The 27,774-nt window shown below is 38.1% G+C and overlaps 2 protein-coding genes across 2 annotated transcripts in view; one reads left to right on the top strand and one right to left on the bottom strand.

The window, feature by feature from the left end:
• The window catches only part of LOC139121284 (ADP-dependent glucokinase-like), a 10,629-nt gene extending 2,079 nt beyond the window's left edge, over nt 1-8,550 (bottom strand). The window contains 8 exon segments of the mRNA XM_070686059.1: nt 1-2,418; nt 2,886-3,070; nt 3,716-3,800; nt 3,802-3,911; nt 3,914-3,947; nt 6,257-6,322; nt 7,595-7,820; nt 8,302-8,550. The exon segment at nt 1-2,418 is cut by the window's left edge and continues 2,079 nt beyond it. Of these exon segments, the coding sequence (XP_070542160.1) occupies nt 1,858-2,418; nt 2,886-3,070; nt 3,716-3,800; nt 3,802-3,911; nt 3,914-3,947; nt 6,257-6,322; nt 7,595-7,820; nt 8,302-8,474 (1,440 nt within the window). The 5' untranslated portion in view covers nt 8,475-8,550 and the 3' untranslated portion in view covers nt 1-1,857.
• Nucleotides 8,551-8,720: 170 nt separating this feature from the next.
• The window catches only part of LOC139121282 (metaxin-1-like), a 48,140-nt gene continuing 29,086 nt past the window's right edge, over nt 8,721-27,774 (top strand). Inside the window, exons 1-5 of the mRNA XM_070686057.1 lie at nt 8,721-8,874; nt 9,424-9,493; nt 9,625-9,794; nt 11,785-11,964; nt 12,883-12,959. Of these exons, the coding sequence (XP_070542158.1) occupies nt 8,797-8,874; nt 9,424-9,493; nt 9,625-9,794; nt 11,785-11,964; nt 12,883-12,959 (575 nt within the window). The 5' untranslated portion in view covers nt 8,721-8,796. The remainder of the gene's footprint in view (nt 8,875-9,423; nt 9,494-9,624; nt 9,795-11,784; nt 11,965-12,882; nt 12,960-27,774) is intronic.

The raw sequence follows: 27,774 nt of genomic DNA, 5'->3' as shown, positions 1-27,774 counted from the left end.
TCTGACTCAAACTTGCTGGAATGCAAGCTGTCACAACACTCTTCAAAAGTGTGTCTCAGATTTTTTATATCTTGCCTAGTTTTTTTGGAGCACAATTTTTAAGAAATCAACTAGGGTTAAATCCACCACTCTGAAAGTTTTTCTGGCATAAAAATTGTTTAAGGAGGTTTAAAAAATTCTGAGACACACTTTGGAAGATCTTTAGAACAGCTTGCACTCACACAAATTTCAGTCACATATCTCAAAGCATTGAAACAAAACATAGGGAAAACCGATTTTGAAAGGTTATGCAAATTACCTGTCATGTGATAGTTATGTAAACAATGACACTATGAAAACCAAACTGTTCCCCTATATCTAAACTTTCCAAAAATATATAATTTACGGGGGTTCTGAGCTTATTTACCACTAGAGCATTGTTAGCTTAAAAAGGTCAATTTCTTGTCTTGGAACCTTAATTGGCAAACAGTGTGAATAAAGCAATGAAAACAATCTTCGACAGAACTGTGAGACAATAATGCATGCAAGTATTCCTCTGTGTTCAGGGAAGAGTGTCAGACGTCAGTTCATTTTGTTGGTGACTGAATTTCTGTCCCATCTTGAATTCAGTTGCTAATAAAAACAAATCTCACAATCTCAAAATTGCTTTGAAAAATAAAACATGAAATCAATGGTACAGTACATCACAGAGTTCATCTGGAACGGGAGTCAGCACCAATACTGAGGAAAATACATTTCACATGCATGACTTTCATGATCAACAGCCCCAAACATCTACCTGCAATATATCCCTTTCTTTTAAATTTCAGTGGCAATAAGTTTATGTACGATACTGTAATCCGATTGTTTGAAGTTCCTTTTGAAATCTTCTTTTCATTTTCACAATCATTCAACTCTTTTTAGTGAAATTGAAATTATTTATTTTACCTGGACAACTGTATGCCTATCTATTCACAGACATTTAAAAATCGCTTTCATAGCTAAATTATTTTCTTACATAATTTGCTTAGCTGTAATTCTCATGTCATACTTTCACTGTAATGCGATCAAAGACACCAAATATTTCAGTTAAAAAATATATCCGTTCTGTCTGCTTGGCATTTCAAAAAAATAAAAAAACAGTGATCTGAAGCTCCTTTATTGTAATTATTTCTCGTAATTTTCTTCTTTGCAAGAAGTATGCGAATATAATATGTACGTTGGTGAGTGATACTTTCAAAAAATCTGATCCGGTGCATGTGTAGTATTCTGAGAATATAGTAGAGAAAGAGGTGAAAAATGTAATTTGTATGACCTTTGAAGTTGTATGCATGTATCATGAGATGCAAAATTGAAGGTTGCACAAAAACCCCGAGACAAGTGTAGCTGCAGGTTCTGAGAGCGTTGTTTTCTGAAAACGCAAGTATGTAAATTATCAGAGTATGCATCCATGAAAAAACATGGCCTCCCAAGGTAACATAACCACATGAAATGTTTTCTTAGGAAATTAAAATGTTGGAAACCCCAGTAACAGCAAAGTCGTCAATTCATTTTGTGTTTGTGTGTGTGTTTTTGTTCAGTGTATCAATTTGGTCTACTCCCAACAGTGGCTTGAAATATCTTCTAATATTCTATTCGGTGCGGCTAAGAACAGCTTGCAGATCAGTTAGGTGCTGTGTGATAGTTGGCGACTGAATTTCTGTCCCAACTTGAATTCAGTAGCTGATAAAAACAAATTTCATAATTTCAATCTCATAATGCCAGTGTGTAATGTAATGACAAGCCAGTGGGAAGAAAATCTAGAAAATACAGTTGATACACTGGACAAAAATGCTGGAGAGAATTTATTTACCAGGGTTTTAGTGATCTGAACGCCAATCACGACCCTTTAAACTCTGAATATGAGAGTCCCATGGCTGAGATAGAATCTCCCAAGCCGACTGTTCTGCCTGGAACTTTACAGACCAACACTGGACCAAAGTAAAACTCCATGCCATCCCTCTGCCAAGTCGTGATTGGATTCATCGGATCGTACATGATAATCTCTCTTCTGAGCGGTGGAGAGTTGACAGAGAGGGCGAACGCCTCAGGGGTTTTTAAACTGTACTTCTCCGCTGTCATCTCTGTTTCTTCACAGGCTTGCTGAGATGCGGTTCTGGTACCAATACCCACTGCTGATTTACTGTTTCCCCATGTGCCCGCAACATTGGCAATGACGTGGAAGGACAGCGAATGGAAATGCACCCTGGTCAGCCTTGACCCCGCCAATTTTCCTTGGCCATAGGTTGATAGGATCCAGTGCATGATGTCACCGACAACTCCAATTTCAGGAAAGCCCTCCTCGGATTCTATCACACCCTGGTGTGGTCCATTTCCAGCTGATGATACAAAGGACAGCTCTTGCTCATTCAGACCCAGTGAATTCACAACAGGAAATATCTAAAAGATAAAGATTGGTTGTAGGTATCTGTTTCATAGATCTACATGTATGTGTACTTCCAAATACATGTGTATATGTGTACAGAATCGGGAAAATCCATTCTAGATCAAATATGGGATCCTAGTTTCTCCCTTACAGCTCACATGCATATTTGCAGATGTATGACAAGTGATAAAAAACCCACTGCAATTTTTTCTCACATACTTCTCTTTTCTTTCGTGGAGAATTCAATGACATATTACAAACTTCATCTGCTAATTTCATGGTAGCACAGACTCTATATCACTCAATTTTACTACGCTCTACTACAGCATTAGTCTGCTTTCATTTCGGCAAATCATTGTTCATACATACATATGGGGAGTACTGAGACAATGACATTTTAACATAAACCATATTGAAAGTTCTAGTGTCAGTTATCAAGTTTCAAGTTGCTGTGTAGTTGATGAAAATCTAAACCCCATACCTGTTCCATAACCTGGTGCATAAATTTACTATCTGCCAAGCTGGCAAGCTCAAGGTGCACTGGAATGCTTCTTGGTATTTTTTCAATCTCCTTGACAACATCTTTGAGTCTCTCCTTCCAAAATGATTCACTCTGTCCAGGTAGTAAATGCAGACCCGACAGGATGACCATGTCGGCTCCAAATTCTGAAAGAAATTGGGCACTTTAGGGAGGGACTTATCAGTGCTCCCTCTGTAGGGCAGTGCTGGTAAATAGCACACTAGTATCTGACACTATTTGCTGACACTTTGCATGCAATGAATTTTTTATTATTTCATGGTAGAATGACCACATCAATTGCAGGTATTTGTTCTGAGCCCTTGTAAAAATTCAAATAGCAATGCTCAGAAAGATTTAGTAATGAAAACATGATTTTAATAATGATGACAGTGAAACTGTACAATTAAAAATGATAAAATGCGGTGGGAAAATGGGAAACAGCTCACTGAATTCTTTTTATCAAAATGTTACAAATTATCAGAAATGAATTAAATTTCCACACTTTAAATGAGAACTAAAAACTACAAGTCATTGTGGCAGTGATAGGCTGATTGGTAATGATGTCACAATGTCCTTCATTACGTGTAAAATAAATATATTTATGAGAATTTCAGAATTTGCTTTTACAAGCTGGCAAAATGAAGATTGAAACTAAAAAACGGTCTTTTTGACAATTATTTTTCTGACTTTTGTCATCAGCAGCAAATGTCACAGCACATACAGTAGCTATATTTAGTAACAAATCTATAGTTGCAATTAGCGATACACCAAAATTTGTTTCATATTATTACCTTTGATGTTGTCGGCAAATAGTTCTAATTTCTCCATTCTGCCATTGGCTTGATCGTTTGATGTGATGAAGCGAGTCGCAATCGGCAGTGGTCATGGAACCCCACGTTTCCCCCTTGGCGTATTCCATGATGAGGTGAACCTCATCTGACGCTGCCAGACTAGATGTTGGTACAGTAATTCTTTCATGGAACAACGCTTCAGTTTGGGTCCGACCGGACCGACAAAAAGTACCTGTGAGGAAACGAAATGCCCTTGATATTTCACTTTTACATTGCATTACCATTGCTTGAGTTGGATGACACTGAAATACTGACATGTGTGATACAAACAAAAATAGATGATTTGATAATTTGATAAAATTTCTGCTGTGACCATAGTTTTTGTATGGTTGATTCTTACAGTAAATAGGCCTCTGGCCCATTGGTTTACCAAAATAAATAAATAATAAATAAATAAATTTATAGTTCAGTTAAATCAGAATCATTACTTGTGCTACATCATCATACTAGAATGAAAGAAAACGTCTTCAATAGAATAAATTCCATCAAACTGTTTCCAGCATACACACATTTAATAAAAATTCAATCATGAATAACAAGGGTTATAACCTTGTCTCATGTCTACAATGTATGTAAATTAAAAACAGTCAGACCTTCGCTTTCATTGTGCAAACATCATAAGTTACGAATAAATTTCCTGTACAACTTCTAAAGTTTTTACCCATGAATGTTATTGGAGGTGACATCTGCCTTTAAAGGCTCTGATTGACTCTGTTGAAAACGTTGGGAAAAAGTCTCTGAATACTATGTATATGTTCCTATTATAGTTGAATGTCTTTGCTGTAGAGACAGCAAGCAAAATCAGATGAACTGCAATGCACAGCAGACAGTGATATTTATGAAATTCAGTTTGATATTTAGCTTCATTTCTCTATAAAGAAATAGTGGTGTAGCAATTGAATGAAACTTAAGGTTTTTTTTAAATATTCATTTATCCAATCCCTCTTCGTATTTGGTTACACCTCATACAAGATATTCACTGTCTCCACTGAGATTTTAAAATTTATCTGCATGATTTTTATAGGCGGTACAGTGTTTCATATCTGTTTCAGTCCACTCATAAATCAGTTTGTCATTTTGAATTGTAGGTCGTGATTAAGATAAGCAAATTGTCTCATGAAACACAACCTCTTTGGATCCATGCAAAGTCGTGACAGGAAACATCAAAATGTGAGATGAGTAATCTGATTTTTTATGAAATACATTGCATGTACATTTTAATGGAAAAATGATACTTATGAGCCTGTCAGATGAATTACAAATTTAGACAACCCTCAAATTGTGTGATCTTCTTGCAAAATACTACTGCTGGTAGCATGTACATGTGTGTACCATACCAGGGCTCGAAATTAACTTTTTCCCCTGGTAGTCCACTTGGGCTACCATTTTCTGAAGTTGGTAGTCCAGTGACAATGGCTGGTAGCCCATGCATATTTTAGTTTAGGGACATTTTTTTCGTTAACCAGACAAGCAAAAGCAATTTTTCAAGATTCTGCCCATGAGGGGAATTTTCTAGTCATTTGATGTGAAAACTTACACACCTAGTACCAAAAGGAAACAGGTATAAGCCCCCCCCCAAAAGTTTCTGGTCCTTGACATTCAGCAAAAGTGATGCGGCGACGCGGTTTTCTTTTTTCCCCTTTTTTTCTTAACAATGCTGGTTTGGCACTATTGATGCAACAGTTATTGTGACAGTCTTTTATCACTGGCTGCATAATACTTCCGTTTTCTGTTTAGCATTTTTAGACATGCAAACAGGGATATCAAGGATAGCTGTACTGATTAGTATGTGACCCAAAAAAATGCCATGACGCTCAGGTTCTGAAATGACGCACGCGGTGACCAGAAACGATCTTTTTTTTGGCCTAATGGACAACAGTGATACTCAAAAGTTTGGTGATCTATTTTCAACTTGTTTCATTCTCAGAGTTGTATGAAAATTTTGATATTTGTCATGACAACGACTACGACCTTAAAAAAGCTTCTCAGTACGTCGAGACCAGCCACTGTAGCAGTGCTAAAAATAGACCATGGGCTTTCTGTAGGGAGGAGGCATATTGCCCGTGATTGATACATTAGGATCAAAATGCAATGAAAATGCGTTTTCATTGACCATCACTTCAAGTGCCTGTCATTCAAGTACGTCAGTTCAGATATTGGACATTGCACGCCAAGTACTGACTGAATTTTATGTCCCGGTCTTTGGTAGTCCGTGTGGGCTACCATTTCATGGATTTTGGTAGCCCCAGGGAAAAGTTGGTAGTCTGTGGACGCGGGACTACCGCTAATTTCGAGCCCTGCATATTGTACGGCATTTAATATCAAATAGTCTGTAATTGAATAATAATTAGCCCTTCCACCATCAGGATTCAGTGTGTTGTAATTGTTTTCAAAGAGTGCTTTGCCGACTGGTACTCACAGAAGGGGGAGAGGGTGGGGGGGGAGGGGTAGAAAGAGTTGGAGAACAGATATGATCCCTACCTGACAATCAGGTATTATACTTGCTATCTTCTGACCTGATAAAGCTGCATTACCACCAACATAATACTGTCAGAATAAAAAGTAGGAACCAGCATCTTAATTACCATATTGAACAAGCAATCATTTTTTGTAATGACCTGTACCATACTGTGCAAAGCATTTGACTGTTCAATAGTTATAGAGACATAAAATAGCTAATGGAAAGCAATGGGGATCCTGTAAGTAGTTCACGGATTGATGTACTGTGCACATATACAGAGATGTCTACATCGCTTCATTGCAGTGATTCTACATATGTATAGAAACTGTAGCAATGGAATTTTCTTAAAGCCATGCAAAAATGGTTCTATACTTCTGAATAAAAAGGACATGTAAGGTTCAAAAGACTCAATATGAGAAAGAGATCATGTGAAAGTGGTACAAACAATTGTTTGTATATGGAAAAACTATGGCACATTTGTGCACATGATTTATTTGTTTACACTATGGTCCTTTTGAATTCTGGGTTTAAATATCAATTGTAGGAACGAATAGTGATTGATTGTGTACGTTACAGAGTGGGTGATTGAGCTAGGCTACACTATATCAAACTCAAAGATATTTCAAAAACATTGACTAAAGACCTACAATACTGCTGTTTTTGCAAGCATCTTCACTTGACTAAGTATGCTTAAAGGGGCAGCTTTTTTATCAGCTTTAAATCTATGATACATGAATGTGCAGAAATTTCAAAGGAGAACAAAGGACTAAAATCACATGAACAGTCAATATCAAAAACCGCTAATATGAGATCCAGGGATTGAAGAATGCCCCTTTAAACCACCTGTCTGTTTCAATAATGCCCTTTTGCGAATTCTTCGATTTCAAAGACTTATGGTTTGTTAAGGGCACAATCATGAAATCAGCAGTCTGAGGCAAAGATGAATTGACCTGCTCTGTAAACAACTGCTGTTTCAGCGACTGCAAAATATAATTTATTCCTTTCCTTTTTTTTTGAGCTTTTTCCTAACTGCGAGTGATATGAGTTCCAGCAATATACTAGCACTACCATATGTTGGTTGTATTACTAAAAAAACATACATTTGCAATTAAACTGGTAGTTGCAAAAAAAAACTTATGTTGCATGAGACGAAATATTTTAATATAACATTTATGGAATCTGTAATTCCAGAATCTCCCATTTGTCCTGGTTTTTGATATCCCAATCATTACACTTTCACCATTAAAATCTGCTTTAATAACACTGATAACAGTATAAAAAACTAGAATTGCTATCATCGACAGAGAAAACATACCAGTAATTTAATTTGATCAATGTGATGTAAACTTAAAACTCACCTGCTTGTTAGGTAGCTTATCTGCAGCTTCGATCACTTTGGCGTAGACTTTCTCATTCGAAAAGAATCTTTCAGCTGCTGCACCCCTTTCAAAGAAGAAGGAAAACGCTTCTCCTAGGTCTTGTAGAGAGTTCAGCAAGTCATGGTCTTTCCCCTTGCTTGGATCAACACCAAGTGTGCGGAGCAGCTCTGTTGCCGAGACTATCAAATCAGCATTACCGTTTACGCTGAACGGACAAAAGTTCAAACCAAAGTTTGGAAATTGAAGATGAATCAATGAACTATGAATATAAGAAATGGGATTCCTTCTGCTTCACCAAACCACAGTAAAATTATGCTGAAGGAAAATTATCTTATCTTATCGTCACAGAGCTGACCCAAAGTCCCTACATTATGATGGAAGGCCAAGGAATGTACTGTACTAAGATGTCCTGAGAGCAGGGGTAATGTGAGGTGACAAGGGTCAAAGGTTATACTTGATAATAATGAAAGTTCAGGCCGCCCGCTATGTCTATGACCACAAGCTACTTGAAGGCCAATTTGTATTATGTATGACACTGTGAGTGCATTATCCGATTATTTTGACGATGGAACGGCCGTGTGAATTGTACAATATAGACCTGTAAAACTCACTAGTGATCAGGAAGTTCGGACCGTGGTGGTTCAATGACAGCATGCATCTTCCAGTGATTTTAAAATTACACTTACCCTACGGCAACTTTGCTTATTCTCTTCGCAGGTGGGGTGATGTGCTCTTTCCAACCAGCAATTGTGCCAGTTTCAGGTGAACTTACGCCATGCCAATCTTTCGAGGAATTTCGACTATAGATGTATGCTAGCGCAATGACTAAAACACCATATGTAAACAGATTGTTGAACATGACTGCATGTATAATATCTCGATATGCATTGCCCGGTGACTCGAGGTGACCGCAGCCGCAGCCTAGTAATCGGTGTCCTGCAACACCGGAAATAAACATTCCCGCCATCCGCGTACAAATGTAAACAAAATAATTCCTTGAAAATATTTACGATTTTCACTTTTTATTTGGAATATAGAAACAAATCGTCCTCACCGCAAGTTATTTTTTTATTTTCAAACTTATTATGCAGGTTTCGATTCTAAATGGTTCAATATCGGGTAATCTGTACGGCGCAGTAATACTAGTAAATGTGATACGTGAAATACTATCAATATTCAAGATGGCGTCCATGGAGTTAGACTGCTGGAAAGGCGATTGGGGACTGCCGTCAGTTGATTCCAACTGTCTAATTGTTATGGTGAGTCTGCTTACTGGTGTATTGTCGACTTTCTAGCTCACAACAAGCACATGCTCTTGTTTTTCAATCATCACTTCAAAATGTCTTCAATCATTCGGACACATGTGCCAGTACTTCTGCACGTACGCATAGCACATGCGAAGTCGTCTGCTAGAATACGTGATGTAGCCAATGAAGGTCCTGTTGTGGAGGGGCTGCGTGTACGAGTGTACGCCGTGCAGTTTGCGTGAAAGAGACAGGGATGGCGAACATCGGTCGGTATCGTATCAGGAGGACTGTCAAAAACAACGGGCGGCATAGTCAAAGATGTTTTTAGAACTAATTAAAGGCTCGTACAACGCTTTTCCTCCGGGCTTTTCCTCGAGGAATACAAAAAATGTAGACGCGTCTTTTTATCTCCATGATTCTACATAGCGTTCCAAGGTTGCCACTTTGTCACAGTCAACTTCTATCCATGGAATCTGCTGGTTACGTGCCATTTGTCGGGTATGCTTTATAGTTGACAAAAGAGAAGTACAACCAACGATTTTTGTTTCCCTTTTTTCTCAGGCGTACGCAAAATTTGCAGGAGCACCGATCAAATTGAGAAGAACGAACAACCCCTGGTGGTCACGTACAGGTACATTACGTAATCAAAACACTCAAATTAATCAAAATGAAAATTAAAAAAAAACCATTAAGCCATTTTTTTTTCTTTCTAATTTCATATCGCCTTCTTTTTTCTCCATCCTCACACGATTTTAATTTCAGGTGAATTGCCTACCTTCAGGAGTGAGAACAGGGTACTCCATAAACCCATTGAAATTATTAACTACCTAAAGGACCACAATTTTAGTGCAGATGAAGAGGTTCCGGAGAAAGACCAAATGACAGCATATGCCTTTTCATCACTTGTTGAATACAAGCTTTTGCCAGCATTGGTAGGTGAAATTCCTACTTCTGTCACAGTATTACCATTACAGACGATATGCCATAAGACACACTTGACACTCACTTGTTCAAACCCAGGATGTGTAGTATAACACATATCTTTCTTTATGACTGTCAATTTCAAAGATCTATTAAAGAAGCCTCCACAGAGTTTTCATGGTCATACTAGTGTGTTTACACACAATCATCAGTGTTGTCCTTATATTTAAAAGTAGCCGGGTAATTTAAGAAAGTAGACGGGTGGAGACTACAAGGAAGCGAAGCGACCGATTGGCGAGTGAGCGTAGCGAACAAGGGGGGGAGAGCGCGAGAGGGGGTGTCCCCCTCTCGCAAGGCGAAAATGAAATTTTGGAGTGGAAATGGTGTTCTCTGGTGGCATCTGAGGTGACATTTAGCTGAGACTGAAACAGTACTTTTGTTGTGTGTCTTGGACGTGGTTCACATACACAAAACAAACAAACATGATTTTGTTTTGTTTTGTATTATTTATGACAAACTTATGGTTTTATTTGCAGTGAAGATTTAACATTTAATCTTAAATCACCTGCAGTCTGCTCATTTCATTGCTCATTTCCCATTCTTCATTAAGCCTACCACATATAGTTTCTGAAACTTATGACACAAAGTGAGTGATTGACAGAAATGTTGCAACAAATTACTAATAAATGCCAACCGTGCACGATCATCGCGTCTCGCTGTACCCAAATTTGATCAAAGCAGATACGCAGTATGGCGTCCGGAAGGAAACAACAACATTTTCTTTCGAATTTGCTCCACGAGTCCGTGAAAAAAAAATGTTTCAGAGGGTCCATCGAAGGACACTATCGGGCAACCCAACATACAGAACATCGAGAAGCGTAGTGAAATTGAACCCATGCCGGAATCCACGACGTATTGTCCTGTTGTCTTAAACAACGGGGGATCAGCGCTACGGTGAAGCCATGACGATGATGCGCCGATCGGCAACGGTCGGCAACACACATGCCTGTGACCGTAGATTCTAGTAAGTAAAAATAATCGATGGAAATAAACATACCCATTCAAATAAACAGTTGGTTCTAAAAAAATCAGTTCCAGCTCATTTTGTTAAAAAACTAATCTAGAAAATGCGTCGGTATTGCTCTGAGAATAACTTGATTTGTTGAGAAGATCATACTCATAGTGACTTTGGCAGCCAGCGCGGCAGCGGAAAACTAGCTTGCCAGTCTCATGAACTTCGAACCGTCGATCAAAATCATATCTTTTCGGCACTTTTCTCTCACAAATTCAGCGAAATTGAAGTTTTTCATACATAAACTAAATGTATTGTTGGAATCAAGTATACCTTTCGAACGGACTTTCTTCGGGAAAAAATATTCCATCGGCAAGGTGCCAGTGGCCAACGCCACATTTCTTTTTGACGGCACGGTTAAAAATGACCGAAGATGACCTTCATACTAATCAAACAAAGGCAACACCGTAGGCGCGTCCATCAGCCAATCACACTATTTGACAAATAAAAGATCGGGCTAAAAAAGCCACAAATGGGTATTTAGAAACTGTTTTGTGTTTGTGCAGTTCCATGCGGGGGAAAGGGGTCGCAAAACTGCTAATCATACGTGTGCCGTCTAACAGCTGGCTGTGCAATACCGAAATTAATAGGTCTATAAAAACAATCTAATTTAATACGTTAAAAGTAGCCGGGAAAAAATGCAAAACAGCCGGGTTATTTACCCAGCACCCGGCTTCTAAGGACAACACTGAATCATACATTTATTAGAATGCACAAAGCCATCTTGAAGAAAATTGTCATAATGCGAAGTGAGAATTTACCTGCTTATGATTGTTCAGTCTCAACAGGTGCAAGTTTCTGGTGTAGACTATGATGAGGTGGCACAGACTGAAACAGGAAAATTAGAAATGCAGAAAAAATGCTGAATACTGTAAATTATCAATGTGTTCAACAACCTTATTTTGTATCTTTTCCTCTGTAACTTTTAGTTGTACACTTGGTGGATGGATGCAAAGAATTATGTAGAGTTCACTCGCGCCTGGTATGCAAAAGCACTGCCCTTTCCTTTCAATTTTTTTATACCTGGAAGAATACATAAAGCTGTTATAAAAAGGTTGGAATCTTCCAGAGGAGGACCTCATGTGGAAGATGGAGAACTGGAAAATATTGTGAGTGTTATGCTACGACAGCTTGATAAAACCATGGCGGTAGTCTCACTACTGCCTCCATGTAAAAAGTAGCTAACAATACACCCCCTCTTGAAATAGTTACATCAAACCTGTCAAAGTGGCCAAAGTAGGCTTTTGACACTTAAAAATTTTCCATGTAGTCTTTGTGGTTCTATCACAACATGAAGACAAGGTCTGCTGCACATTGTGACAAATTAATGCATTTTGCTATTTATGTGATGCTAACACAAAGAAAGCAATAATGATGAATGTAATAGTCGTATGTAAACATGCTCCATTGACACTCACAATGCTGATAGCAGCATGAGTGATATATATGAACATTATCTGCTGTGATATTTCATGATGATATATTTTAATTCTTGTCACATGACATAGCATTGTTCTTCTGTAAACATGAAATAATATAATGCCCAGGAATACAAACAAACAGCAGTTCACAAAGTTTATATGATTTGGTTATTTATTCCTCCCTTGTAAATACAACTCTTAAGGAATGGTTATGTCTTTATATCTGCATTTTACACCAGAGGCAATTTTTTTGATGCCAATTTTCAGTTCGACAGCAATCATTGAAGGAATGCGATATGAAGGCTGTTTGATTGTCATGCTAAGCTAGAATCAATCATATTAATTATTAAAAATATGTTCATCATCAAATGATTAATCAGTCTCAAAAAATCTATTGTTGACTTGTTAATGTATGATAATAACAGTAAATAGAGTAATAGCTTGTGAAATACTTGAAAAAGACAAGAATTTAAGTAATCTAAATTTTTTAATTTGTACTTCATGCCAGCAAGATTACAGTATTACATTAGGGCTGCTAGTGGAATTGTTCCACATTCCTATGTCTGACTCGATACATGAAATGATGTTTGTAAATATATCCAACAGCTATTGAAAGATGCAAGGGAGTGTTTGAATTTACTCTCGGCTCGTTTAGGAGATAAAGATTTCTTCTATGGAAACACGTAAGTATTTGCTCAGTGTGATATTAGGTCTGACAAAATTTAATTTCAGTTGATGTTGATTTGCTCATATTTATGTGGATATTGATACTTATAAGTTTTCCAGTAAATTGGTCAGCAGTTATTCATGGAACTTAGGAACATGTAAGGCCAGAGTAAGGAAATTCTTTGTTTTGCATCTGCGTGCAGGTTTTCAGAGTTTCAGTATCTCTGCAGATTGAATTTTCCATTCTTTATGATATTCTGTCCCAAAGCAAAGTTTTGACTTTTACATTGCAGCAGTCTATTGCAACCATTGAACCATGAGGTGAAGTAGCATTGTATCCTGTAGAAGCATGTATATGTAGGTACAGGAATTAACAGACTGTATGAGGAGAAAAATAATAACATTATTTTTTGTTAAATTATTTGTTGTTGTTTTTTTTGCCTACCTGCCTATCTTTCAGAATATTGAGTTTATGCAAAACAAAGAATTTACTTACTCTGGCCTAATTGGTTAAAAATAGACAGCATGTCATAAAATATAGTTTTATGAGATATTTTACTGGTTCATTTCTGTGAAAGCACAGTGTGATGCACTGAGCAAATAACAGAGAATAGTCTCCATACCTCTGTGCAACTCAAGTTGAAACATGTGACTATTATATGTCAATGCTTTTATTGAAATTCCACAAACTTTCATGCTTTGAGAGGGCAACTCTATCATGCATAATTTTTGACTATGACTGCACAACAAACATCATGTAACTGCAAGAATGTTCATGTCCTATATATAATTGTGGGGAAGTTGGTTTGAACTGTGCATCAACTGATTGCGTTTGGTTGTACTTGTTTCGCTAGTGTAGTAGTGTGCCTAGAAGTGTGTTTCTGCCAATTTATAGAAGTTTTTGATGAATTCCATATATAAGCAAATGCCTTTGGGGCAGCGTGCCTGATAAGCCAATTTTAAATGCAACAGGGTTGTGTGTTCTTCAACTCAAAAAATGTTACGAATAGTATATGAATTGATGATTGGTTTACTTGAGAAAACTTCCAAGTAACTGACAGAGTTCACAAATTTAAAAAATTTGAAGACAAACTGCCTTCAGGTGTCAGTATAGAATGAACAGTCAGAGATTAAATTCTTTTAGCCGTAATTTTTATGCATTTTCCTTTATTTTAGTTTCTCCTCATACATTAGCAGTGTAGTTTGCGTTCTACTCCTGTGTTGTAATGCCTGCATGTATGTACTATTCTCTAGTGTGGTTGGTGACAGGTGAATCGTTTTCAGGATTAGAATTCATTTGTTGATAAGAATGTAGCCTATTGACATCATACATAATGAAATGTGTCTGCAAGGCTAGTTTTTTAGGGGCCCAAGCCAACGGCTGGGCCCCTATTGGTTTTATAGGAGTTCAACTTTCTTCTTCTTCTTCTTCTACTTCTTAGGGGCCCAAGCCGACCGGCTGGGCCCCTATTGGTATTGCTCGAGTTCTACTATTTAGGGGCCCAAGCCTACCGGCTGGGCCCCTATTGGTTTCGTAGGAATTCAACTTTCTTCTTCTTCTTTTTCTTCCGCTCTTTTTTTGTCGACCTAGAACTCAAACACCGCTTACCGCAAACTTCTGAAACTTGCAGGGCTAATAGGTACCTATGAGATCTCGTGCACCTGGGTATACAAATTTTGATTGGTCACGTGACCTGGCGGCCATATTGGATTTTCCAAAAATCTAAAAATGGCTTCTCCAGATAACCTAGGGGTCTAGTCGATTTGAAATTTTTTGTATAGCAAGCATGGCCTAAGGTCTTAAAAATTCGCCAATAAAATCGCGTGCGGTCACGTGACCTTGGCCGCCATATTGGATTTTTTAAAAATACCAATTTAATCTTTAAAAATCTTCTTCTCCAGAACCAAAACACCGATTCGACTAAAATTTCACATGTAACATCTTAAGTGTGATCTCTTTCAAGTTTGCGAAAGGCGTTTTGGTCGGTCACGTGGTCTGGCCGCCATATTGGATTTTGAAAAATCGTGATTTAATCTTTAAAAATCTTCTTCTCCCGAACCAACACACCGATTCTACTGAAATTTGATAAGTAACATCTTAAGTGTGATCTCTTTCAAGTTTGCGGAAGGCGTTTTGATCGGTCACGTGGTCTGGCCGCCATATTGGATTTTTGCGAAAATCATGATTTAATCTTTAAAAATCTTCTTCTCCAGAACCAACTCACCGATTTGACTTAAATTTGACATGTAACATCTTAAGTGTTGTCTTTTTCAAGTTTGCGAAAGGCGCTTTGATCGGTCACATGGTTTGGCCGCCATATTGGATTTTGCGAAAATCGTGATTAAATCTTTAAGAATCTTCTCCTCCAGAACCAACACACCGATTCGACTGAAATTTGACATGCAACATAAAAGTGTGATCTCTTTCAAGTTTGCGAAAGGTGTTTTGATCGGTCACGTGGTTGGCCGCCATATTGGATTTTAGGAAAATCATGATTTCATCTTTAAAAATTTTCCTCCAAACACCAACACACCGATTGAGCTGAAATTTTATGTGTAACATCTTAAGTGTGATCTCTTTCAAGTTTGCGAAAGGCATTTTGATCGGTCACGTGGTTTTGCAGCCATATTGGATTTTCTGTAAAATATTAAATTCCAAGTGAAACGTACAGTAACTATTAGATGATGTTCAAAATCCTACTTTTGCAAGCTCGAATTTTGCACATAATATCATTAGTGCAAGATTTTTCAACCATGTTAACCGCTTGGGCCCCGCCAACGCTGCTTGCAGCTTTAATTCTTCCTCTTCTTCTTCTTCTTCTGCCGTTTCTTTGTCAACCTAGATCTCTTAAACGGCTGAACGAAAACTTCTCAAACTTGCAGGACTTATTGGTATCAATTAGTACTCGTGCACCTGACCCTTGAAATTTTCATTGGTCACGTGACCTGGCGGCCATATTGGATTTTCCAAAAACCTAGAAATGGCTTCTCCAGAATACCCAGGGGTCTAGTCGATTTGAAATTTTTTGTATAGCAAGCATGGCCTAAGGTCTTGAGAATTTGCCAATAAAATCGCATGCGGTCACGTGACCTTGGCCGCCATATTGGATTTTTGAAAAATACCCATTTAATCTTTAAAAATCTTCTTCTCCAGAACCAAAACACCGATTCGACTGAAATTTCACATGTAACATCTTAAGTGTGATCTCTTTCAAGTTTGCGAAAGGCGTTTTGATCGGTCACGTGGTCTGGCCGCCATATTGGATTTTTGCGAAAATCGTGATTTAATCTTTAAAAATCTTCTTCTCTAGAACCAACACACTGATTCGACTGAAATTTGACATGTAACATCTTAAGTGTGATCTCTTTCAAGTTTGCGAAACGCATTTTGATCGGTCACGTGGTTTGGCCGCCATATTGGATTTTGCTAAAATCGTGATTTAATCTTTAAAAATTTTCTTCTCCAGAACCAACAAACAGATTCGACTGAAATTTGACATGTAACATCTTAAGTGTGATCTCTTTCAAGTTTGCGAAAGGCGTTTTGATCGGTCTCGTGGTTTGGCCGCCATATTGGATTTTTTGAAAATTGTGATTTAATCTTTAAAATCTTCTTCTCCTTAACAAACACCGATTTGACTGAAATTTTGCATATACCATCTTAAGTGTGATGTGTTTCAAGTTTGCAAAATGCATTTTGATCAGTCACGTGGTTTGGCCGCCATATTGGATTTTCCGTAAAAAATTAAATTCCAAGTGAAACATACAGTAACTATTCGATGATGTTCAAAATCCTACTTTTTGAAGCTCGAATTTTGCACATAATATCATTAGTGCAAGATTTTTCAACCATGTTAACCGCTTGGGCCCCGCCAACGCTGCTTGCAGCTTTAATTAGGGGCCCAAGCCTACCGGCTGGGCCCCTATTGGTTTCGTAGGAGTTCAACTTTCTTCTTCTACTGCTTCTTCTTCCGCTCTTTTTTTGTCGACCTGGAACTTGAACACCGCTTACCGCAAACTTCTGAAACTTGCAGGGCTAATAGGTACCTATGAGATCTCGTGCACCTGGGTATACAAATTTCGATTGGTCACGTGACCTGGCGGCCATATTGGATTTTCCAAAAACCTAAAATGGCTTCTCCAGAAGACCCAGGGGTCTAGTCGATTTGAAATTTTTTGTATAGCAAGCATGGCCTAAGGTCTTAAGAATTTGCCAATAAAATTGCATGCGGTCACGTGACCTTGGCCGCCATATTGGATTTTGCAAAAATCGTGATTTAATCTTTAAAAATCTTCTTCTCCAGAACCAAAACACCGATTTGACTGAAATTTCACATGTAACATCTTAAGTGTGATCTCTTTCAAGTTTGCAAAAGGCGTTTTGATCGGTCACGTGGTTTGGCCGCCATATTGGATTTTGCGAAAATCGTGATTTAATCTTTAAAAATCTTCTTCTCCAGAACCAAAACACCGATTTGACTGAAATTTCACATGTAACATCTTAAGTGTGATCTCTTTCAAGTTTGCGAAAGGCGTTTTGATCGGTCACGTGGTTTGGCCGCCATATTGGATTTTGCGAAAATCGTGATTTAATCTTTAAAAATCTTCTTCTCCAGAACCAACACACCGATTCGACTGAAATTTGACATGTAGCATCTTAAGTGTGATCTCTTTCAAGTTTGCGAAAGGCGTTTTGATCGGTCACGTGGTCTGGCCGCCATATTGGATTTTGCAAAAATCGTGATTTAATCTTTAAAAATCTTCTTCTCCAGAACCAACACACCGATTCGACTGAAATTTGACATATAACATCTTAAGTGTGATCTCTTTCAAGTTTGCGAAAGGCGTTTTGATCGGTCACATGGTTTGGCCGCCATATTGGATTTTTCGAAAATCGTGATTTAATCTTTAAAAATCTTCTTCTCCAGAACTAACACACGGATTCGACTGAAATTTGACATATAACATCTTAAGTGTGATCTCTTTCGAGTTTGCGAAAGGCGTTTTGATCGGTCACATGGTTGGCCGCCATATTGGATTTTTCGAAAATCGTGATTTATCTTAAAAATCTTCTTCTCCCGAACAAACATAAATTGACTGAAATTTTGCATATACCATCTTTAAAGTGATGTGTTTCAAGTTTGTGAAATAGGTTTTGATCGGTCTCGTGGTTTGGCCGCCATATTGGATTTTCCATAAAATATTAAATTCCAAGTGAAACGTACAGTAACTATTAGATGATGTTCAAAATCCTACTTTTTCAAGCTCGAATTTTGCACATAATATCATTATTGCAAGATTTTTCAACCATGTTCACCGCTTGGGCCCCGCCAACGCTGCTTGCAGCTTTAATTAGGGGCCCAAGCCTACCGGCTGGGCCCCTATTGGTTTTATAGGAGTTCAACTTTCTTCTTCTTCTTCTTTAGGGGCCCAAGCCGACCGGCTGGGCCCCTATTGGTTTTATAGGAGTTCAACTTTCTTCTTCTACTTCTTCTTCTTCTTCCGCTCTTTTTTTGTCGACCTAGAACTCAACCACCGCTTACCGCAAACTTCTGAAACTTGCAGGGCTAATAGGTACCTATGAGATCTCGTGCACCTGGGTATACAAATTTCGATTGGTCACGTGACCTGGCGGCCATATTGGATTTTCCAAAAACCTAAAAATGGCTTCTCCAGAAGACCCAGGGGTCTAGTCGATTTGAAATTTTTTGTATAGCAAGCATGGCCTAAGGTCTTAAGAATTTGCCAATAAAATCGCATGCGGTCACGTGACCTTGGCCGCCATATTGGATTTTGCAAAAATCGTGATTTAATCTTTAAAAATCTTCTTCTCCAGAACCAAAACACCGATTTGACTGAAATTTCACATGTAACATCTTAAGTGTGATCTCTTTCAAGTTTGCGAAAGGCGTTTTGATCGGTCACGTGGTTTGGCCGCCATATTGGATTTTGCAAAAATCGTCATTTAATCTTCAAAAATCTTCTTCTCCAGAACAAACACACCGATTCAACTGAAATTTGACATGTAGCATCTTAAGTGTGATCTCTTTCAAGTTTGCGAAAGGCGTTTTGATCGGTCACGTGGTCTGGCCGCCATATTGGATTTTTGCGAAAATCGTGATTTAATCTTTAAAAATCTTCTTCTCCAGAACCAACACACCGATTCGACTGAAATTTGACATATAACATCTTAAGTGTGATCTCTTTCAAGTTTGCGAAACGCGTTTTGATCGGTCACTTGGTCTGGCCGCCATATTGGATTTTGCGAAAAATCTGATTTAATTGTTGAAAATCTTCTTCTCCAGAACCAACACACCGATTCGACTGAAATTTGACATGTAACATCTTAAGTGTAATCTCTTTCAAGTTTGCGAAACGCGTTTTGATCGGTCACATGGTTTGGCCGCCATATTGGATTTTGCGAAAATCGTGATTTAATCTTTAAAAATCTTCTACTCCAGAACCAATACACAGATTTGATTGAAATTTGACATGTAACATCTTTAGTGTGATCTCTTTCAAGTTTGCGAAAGGCCTTTTGATCGGTCACGTGGTTTGGCCGCCATATTGGATTTTTGAAAATCGTGATTTAATCTTTAAAAATCTTCTTCTCCCGAACAAACATCGAATTGACAGAAATTTTGCATATACCATCTTTAAAGTGATGTGTTTCAAGTTTGTGAAATAGGTTTTGATCGGTCTCGTGGTTTGGCCGCCATATTGGATTTTCCGTAAAATATTAAATTCCAAGTGAAACGTACAGTAACTATTAGATGATGTTCAAAATCCTACTTTTTCAAGCTCGAATTTTGCACATAATATCATTATTGCAAGATTTTCAACCATCTTCACCGCTTGGGCCAAGCCAACGCTGCTTGCAGCTTTAATTAGGGGCCCAAGCCTACCGGCTGGGCCCCTATTGGTTTTATAGGAATTCAACTTTCTTCTTCTACTTCTTCTTCTTTTCCGCTCTTTTTTTGTCGACCTAGAACTCAAACACCGCTTACCACAAACTTCTGAAACTTGCAGGGCTAATAGGTAACTATGAGATCTCGTGCACCTGGGTATACAAATTTTGATTGGTCACGTGACCTGGTCGGCCATATTGGATTTTCCAAAAACCTAAAAATGCTTTTCCAGAATACCCAGGGGTCTAGTCGATTTGAAATTTTTTGTATAGTAAGCATGGCCTAAGGTCTTAAGAATTTGCCGATAAAATCGCATGCGGTCACGTGACCTTGGCCGCCATATTGGATTTTCGAAAATATCAATTTAATCTTTAAAAATCTTCTTCTCCAGAACCAATACACCGATTCGACTGAAATTTCACATGTAACATCTTAAGTGTGATCTCTTCAAAGTTTGCGAAAGGCGTTTGGATCGGTCACGTGGTTTGGCCGCCATATTGGATTTTGAGAAAATCGTGTTTAATCTTCAAAAATCTTCTTCACCAGAACCAATACACCGATTTGACTGAAATTTGACATGTAACATCTTAAGTGTGATCTCTTTCAAGTTTGCGAAAGGCGTTTTGATCGGTCACGTGGTCTGGCCGCCATATTGGATTTTTGCGAAAATCATGATTTAATCTTTAAAAATCTTCTTCTCCAGAACCAACACACCGATTCGACTGAAATTTCACATGTTACATCTTAAGTGTGATATCTTTCAAGTTTGCGAAAGGCGTTTTAATCGGTCACGTAACCTGGCGGCCATATTGGATTTTGCTAAAATCATGATTTAATCTTTAAAAATCTTCTTCTCCAGAACCAATACGCCACTTCGACTGAAATTTGACATGTAACATCTTAAGTGTGATCTCTTTCAAGTTTGCGAAAGGCGTTTTTGATCGGTCATGTGGTTTGGCCACCATATTGGATTTTAGGAAAATCATGATTTAATCTTTAAAAATTTTCTTCTCCCTAACCAACGCACCGATTGAGCTGAAATTTTATGTGTAACATCTTAAGTGTGATCTCTTTCAAGTTTGCGAAAGGCGTTTGGATCGGTCACGTAGTTTGGCCGCCATATTGGATTTTGCGAAAATCGTGATTTAATCTTTAAAAATCTTCTTCTCCAGAATCAACATACCGATTCGACTGAAATTTGACATCTAACATCTTAAGTGTGATCTCTTTCAAGTTTGCGAAAGGCATCTTGATCGGTCACGTGGTTTGGCCGCCATATTGGATTTTGCGAAAATCATGATTTACTCTTTAAAAATTTCCTTCTCCACAACCAACCCACCGATTGAGCTGAAATTTTATGTATAACATCTTAAGTGTGATCTCTTTCAAGTTTGCGAAAGGCATCTTGATCGGTCACGTGGAATGGCCGCCATATTGGATTTTGCGAAAATCGTGATTTAATCTTTAAAAATCTTCTTCTCCAGAACCAACACACCGATTCAACTGAAATTTCACATGTAACATCTTATGTGTGATCTCTTTCAAGTTTGCGAAAGGCATCTTGATCGGTCACGTGGTTTGGCCGCCATATTGGATTTTAGGAAAATCATGATTTAATCTATAAAAATTTCTTCTCCACAACAAACACACTGATTGAGCTGAAATTTTATGTGTAACATCTTAAGTGTGATCTCTTTCAAGTTTGCAAAAGTGAAAGGCGTTTGGATCGGTCACGTGGTTTGGCTGCCATATTGGATTTTCCGTAAAATATTAAATTCCAAGTGAAACGTACAGTAACTATTAGATGATGTTCAAAATCCTACTTTTTAAAGCTCGAATTTTGCACATAATATCATTAGTGCAAGATTTTTCAACCTTGTTAACCGCTTGGGCCCCGCCAACGCTGCTTGCAGCTTTAATCTTCTTCTTCTTCTTCTACTTCTTCTTCTTCTTCCGCTCTTTTTTTGTCGACCTAGAACTCAAGCACCGCTTACCGCAAACTTCTGAAACTTGCAGGGCTAATAGGTACCTATGAGATCTCGTGCACCTGGGTATAGAAATTTCGAATAGTCGCGCGATGTGGCGGCCATATTGGATTTGCGAAAAATACCAATTTAATTTTAAAAATCTTCTTCTCCAGAACCAACATACAGATTTAGCTGAAATTTTACTCATGTCATCCCTAGGAGGATCTCTTTCAAGTTTGCGAAAGGCGTTTTGATCGGTCACGTGATTTGGTGGCCATCTTGGATTTTACGAAAATCACAATTTAATCATTGAAAATCTTCTTCTCCAGAACCAACGCACCGATTTAACTCAAATTTTACTCATGTCCTCCCTAGGAGGATCTCTTTCAAGTTTGCGAAAGGCGTTTCGATCGGTCACGTGATTTGGCCGCCATCTTGGAATTTACGAAAATCACAATTTAATCATCGAAAATCTTCTTCTCCAGAACCAACACACCGATTTAACTGAAATTTGACTCATGTCATCCTTAGAGTGATCTGTTTCAAGTTTGCGAAAGACATTTGGATCGGTCACATGATTTGGCCGCCATCTTGGATTTTACGAAAATCGCAATTTAATCATTAAAAATCTTCTTCTCCAGAACAAACACACCGATTTAACTGAAATTTTACTCATGTCATCCTTAGAGTGACCTCTTTTAAGTTTGCGAAAAACATTTGGATCGGTCACATGATTTGGCCGCCATATTGGATTTTTGAAAAATACCAATTTAATCTTCAAAAATCTTCTTCTCCAGAACTAACACCAAAATCTTTTCGCAAACTTTATAGGCCATACTACTAGATGCTCTATATAAATTTCAAGGAAATTAACCTGGCAGTTTTGAGAAGAAGATTTTTAAAGTATTATTTTTCTGATTTTTAAATGACCTTTGACCTCCAATATACCTCTGCAGCAAAGCTATACAAATGGCTTATTCTGGCCTATGTAAGAGTCATATCTAATACTAGGCAATCTAATAGAGCAAGAGGTCAGATTTTTGGTATATAGGGATAACTACGAAAAAAAATTTTTTTAACAAAATGTCACATGACTTCAATGACCTTTGACCTCAAATATACATATATGTCCATAACTTAGGAACCACAAGTGCTACATCCTTCATATTTGGTATGATGGGAGACCTTATGACACCACATCCTGTACCTCATTAATTATGCGCATATCTAATTCTGAGCCAGCCAATAGAGCTAGAGGTCTGATTTTTGGTATATATGGATAACTTAGCAATACAATTTTTTTGACATAATGTCATGTGACCTCGATGACCTTTGACCTTGAATATACGTATATGTCCATAGCTCAGTAACCACAAGTGCTACAGCCTTCATATTTGGTATGATGGGAGACCTTATGTCACCACATCCTGTACCTCATTAATTATGCGCATATCTAATTCTGAGCCAACCAATGGAGCTAGAGGTCTGATTTTTGGTATATATGGATAACTTAGCAATACAATTTTTTTGACATAATATCACGTGACCTCGATGACCTTTGACCTTGAATATACGTATATGTCCATAACTCAGTAACCACAAGTGCTACAGCCTTCATATTTGGTATGATGGGAGACCTTATGACACCACATCCTGTACCTCATTAATTATGCGCATATCTAATTCTGAGCCAGCCAATAGAGCTAGAGGTCTGATTTTTGGTATATAGGGATAACTTAGCAATACCATTTTTTTGACACAATGTCCCGTGACCTTGATGACCTTTGCCCTTAAATATATGTATATGTCAATAACTCAGTACCCACAAGTGCTACAGCCTTCATATTTGGTATGATGGGAGACCTTATGACACCACACCCTGTACCTCATTAATTATGCGCATATCTAATTCTGAGCCAGCCAATAGAGCTAGAGGTCTGATTTTTGGTATATAGGGATAACTTAGCATTACAATTTTTTTGACAAAATGTCACGTGACCTCGATGACCTTTGCCCTTAAATATGAGTATATTTCCATAACTCAGTAACCACAAGTGCTATATCCTTCATATTTGGCCGCCATATTGGATTTTACGTGCAATTCCCACTGACACGTACAGTAACTATGAGATGATGTTCAAAATCATACTTTTCCAAGATCGAATTTTGCACATAATATCATTAGTGCAAGATCTTTCAACCATGTCATCCGCTTGGGCCCCGCCAACGCTGCTTGCAGCTTTAATTAGGGGCCCAAGCCTACCGGCTGGGCCCCTATTGGTTTTATAGGAGTTCAATATTTAGGGGCCCAAGCCTACCGGCTGGGCCCCTATTGGTTTTATAGGAGTTCAATATTTAGGGGCCCAAGCCTACCGGCTGGGCCCCTATTGCTTTTACTGGAGTTCAATATTCTTCTTCTGGTTCTTCCGCTCTTTTTTGTCGACCTAGAACTCAAACACCGCTTACCGCAAACTTCTGAAACTTGCAGGGCTAATAGGTACCTATGAGATCTCGTGCACCTGGGTATACAAATTTCGATTGGTCACGTGACCTGGCGGCCATATTGGATTTTCCAAAAACCTAAAAATGGCTTTTCCAGATTACCCAGGGGTCTAGTCGATTTGAAATTTTTTGTATTGCAAGCATGGCCTAAGGTCTTAAGAATTTGCCAATAAAATTGCATGCGGTCACGTGACCTTGGCCGCCATATTGGATTTTTGAAAAATATCAATTTAATCTTTAAAAATCTTCTTCTCCAGAACCAAAACACCGATTCGACTGAAATTTCACATGTAACATCTTAAGTGTGATCTCTTTCAAGTTTGCGAAAGGCGTTTGGATTGGTCACGTGGTTTGGCCGCCATATTGGATTTTGAGAAAATCGTGATTTAATCTTCAAAAATCTTCTTCTCCAGAACCAAAACACTGATTCGACTGAAATTTAACATCTAACATCTTAAGTGTGATCTCTTTCAAGTTTGCGAAAGGCGTCTTGATCGGTCACGTGGTCTGGCCGCCATATTGGATTTTTGCGAAAATCGTGATTTAATCTTTAAAAATCTTCTTCTCCAGAACCAACACACCGATTCGACTGAAATTTAATATGTAACATCTTAAGTGTGATCTCTTTCAAGTTTGCGAAAGGCGTTTAGATCGGTCACGTGGTCTGGCCGCCATATTGGATTTTTGCGAAAATCGTGATTTAATCTTTAAAAATCTTCTTCTCCAGAACCAACACACCGATTCGACTGAAATTTGACATGTAACATCTTAAGTGTGATCTCTTTCAAGTTTGCGAAAGGCGTCTTGATCGGTCACGTGGTTTGGCCGCCATTTTGGATTTTAGGAAAATCATGATTTAATCTTTAAAAATTTTCTTCTCCACAACCAACACACCGATTGAGCTGAAATTTTATGTATAACATCTTAAGTGTGATCTCTTTCAAGTTTGCGAAAGGCGTCTTGATCGGTCACGTGGTTTGGCCACCATTTGGATTTTAGGAAAATCATGATTTAATCTTTAAAAATCTTCTTCTCCACAACCAACACACCGATTGAGCTGAAATTTTATGTATAACATCTTAAGTGTGATCTCTTTCAAGTTTGCGAAAGGCGTCTTGATCGGTCACGTGGTTTGGCCGCCATTTTGGATTTTAGGAAAATCATGATTTAATCTTTAAAAATTTTCTTCTCCACAACCAACACACCGATTGAGCTGAAATTTTATGTATAACATCTTAAGTGTGATCTCTTTCAAGTTTGCGAAAGGCATTTTGATCGGTCACGTGCTTTGGCCGCCATATTGGATTTTAGGAAAATAATAATAATAATAAAGTACATTTGTAGTGCGCCTAATCTCTGAACAGAGCTCTAGGCGCAATAGTGACAATACAATATAACAGAGGAAATGTTCAACCACCGGGACTGGAGACTACGTAAACGAAAAATCATGATTTAATCTATAAAAATTTTCTTCTCCACAACAAACACACCTATTGAGCTGAAATTTTATGTGTAACATCTTAAGTGTGATCTCTTTCAAGTTTGCGAAAGGGAAAGGTGTTTGGATCAGTCACGTGGTTTGGCCGCCATATTGGATTTTCCGTAAAATATTAAATTCCAAGTGAAACGTACAGTAACTATTAGATGATGTTCAAAATCCTACTTTTTAAAGCTCGAATTTTGCACATAATATCATTAGTGCAAGATTTTTCAACCATGTTAACCGCTTGGGCCCCGCCAACGCTGCTTGCAGCTTTAATCTTCTTCTTTTCGTTCTTCCGCTCTTTTTTTGGCGACCTAGAACTCAAACACCGCTTACCGCAAACTTCTGAAACTTGCAGGGCTAATAGGTACCTATAAGATCTCGTGCACCTGGGTATACAATTTTCGATTGGTCACGTGACCTGGCGGCCATATTGGATTTCCAAAAACCTAAAAATGGCTTCTCCAGAAGACCCAGGGGTCTAGTCGATTTGAAATTTTTTGTATAGCAAGCATGGCCTAAGGTCTTCAGAATTTGCCAATAAAATCGCATGCGGTCACGTGACCTTGGCCGCCATATTGGATTTTTGAAAAATACCCATTTAATCTTTAAAAATCTTCTTCTCCAGAACCAAAACACCGATTCGACTGAAATTTCACATGTAACATCTTAAGTGTTATCTCTTTCAAGTTTGCGAAAGGCGTTTTGATCAGTCACGTGGTTTGGCCGCCATATTGGATTTTGAGAAAATCGTGATTTAATCTTCAAAAATCTTCTTCTCCAGAACCAACACACTGATTCGACTGAAATTTGACATGTAACATCTTAAGTGTGATCTCTTTCAAGTTTGCGAAAGGCGTTTTGATTGGTCACGTGGTCTGGCCGCCATATTGGATTTTTGCGAAAATCGTGATTTAATCTTTAAAAATCTTCTTCTCCAGAACTAACACACCGATACGACTGAAATTTCACATGTTACATCTTAAGTGTGATCTCTTTCAAGTTTGCGAAAGGCGTTTTGATCGGTCACGTGGTCTGGCCGCCATATTGGATTTTTGCGAAAATCGTAATATAATCTTTAAAAATCTTCTTCTCCAGAACCAACACACCGATTCGACTGAAATTTGACATGTAACATCTTAAGTGTGATCTCTTTCAAGTTTGCGAAAGGCGTTTGATCGGTCATGTGGTCTGGCCGCCATATTGGATTTTTGCGAAAATCGTGATTTAATCTTTAAAAATCTTCTTCTCCAGAACCAACACACCGATTCAACTGAAATTTGACATGTAACATCTTAAGTGCGATCGCTTTCAAATTTGCGAAAGGCGTTTTGATCGGTCATGTGGTTTGGCCGCCATATTGGATTTTAGGAAAATCATGAATTAATATTTAAAAATTTTCTTCTCCACAACCAACACACCGATTCAACTGAAATTTGACATGTAACATCTTAAGTGTGATCTCTTTCAAGTTTGCAAAAGGCGTTTTGGATCGGTCACGTGGTTTGGCTGCCATATTGGATTTTTCGAAAATCGTGATTTAATCTTTAAAAATCTTTTTCTCCCAAACAAACACTGATTTGACAGAAATTTTCATATACCATCTTAAGTGTGATGTGATTTTAAGTTTGCGAAATGCGTTTTGATCGGTCACGTGGTTTGGCCGCCATATTGGATTTTCCGTAAAATATTAAATTTCAAATGAAACGTAAAGTAACTATTAGATGATGTTCAAAATCCTACTATTTGAAGCTCAAATGTTGCATATAATATCATTAGTGCAGGATATTTCAACCATGTTAACCGCTTGGGCCCCGCCAACGCTGCTTGCAGCTTTAATCTTCTTCTTCTTCTTCTTCTTCTTCTTCTTCCGCTCTTTTTTTGTCGACCTAGAACTCAATCACCGCTTACCGCAAACTTCTGAAACTTGCAGGGCTAATAGGTACCTATGAGATCTCGTGCACCTGGGTAT

This window comes from Ptychodera flava, chromosome 21, assembly GCF_041260155.1.
Source record: "Ptychodera flava strain L36383 chromosome 21, AS_Pfla_20210202, whole genome shotgun sequence".
Classification (NCBI taxonomy): Eukaryota; Metazoa; Hemichordata; class Enteropneusta; family Ptychoderidae; genus Ptychodera; species Ptychodera flava.
The sequence above is the reverse complement of the archived record's forward strand: the minus strand, read 5'-3'. Positions and strand labels throughout refer to the sequence as shown.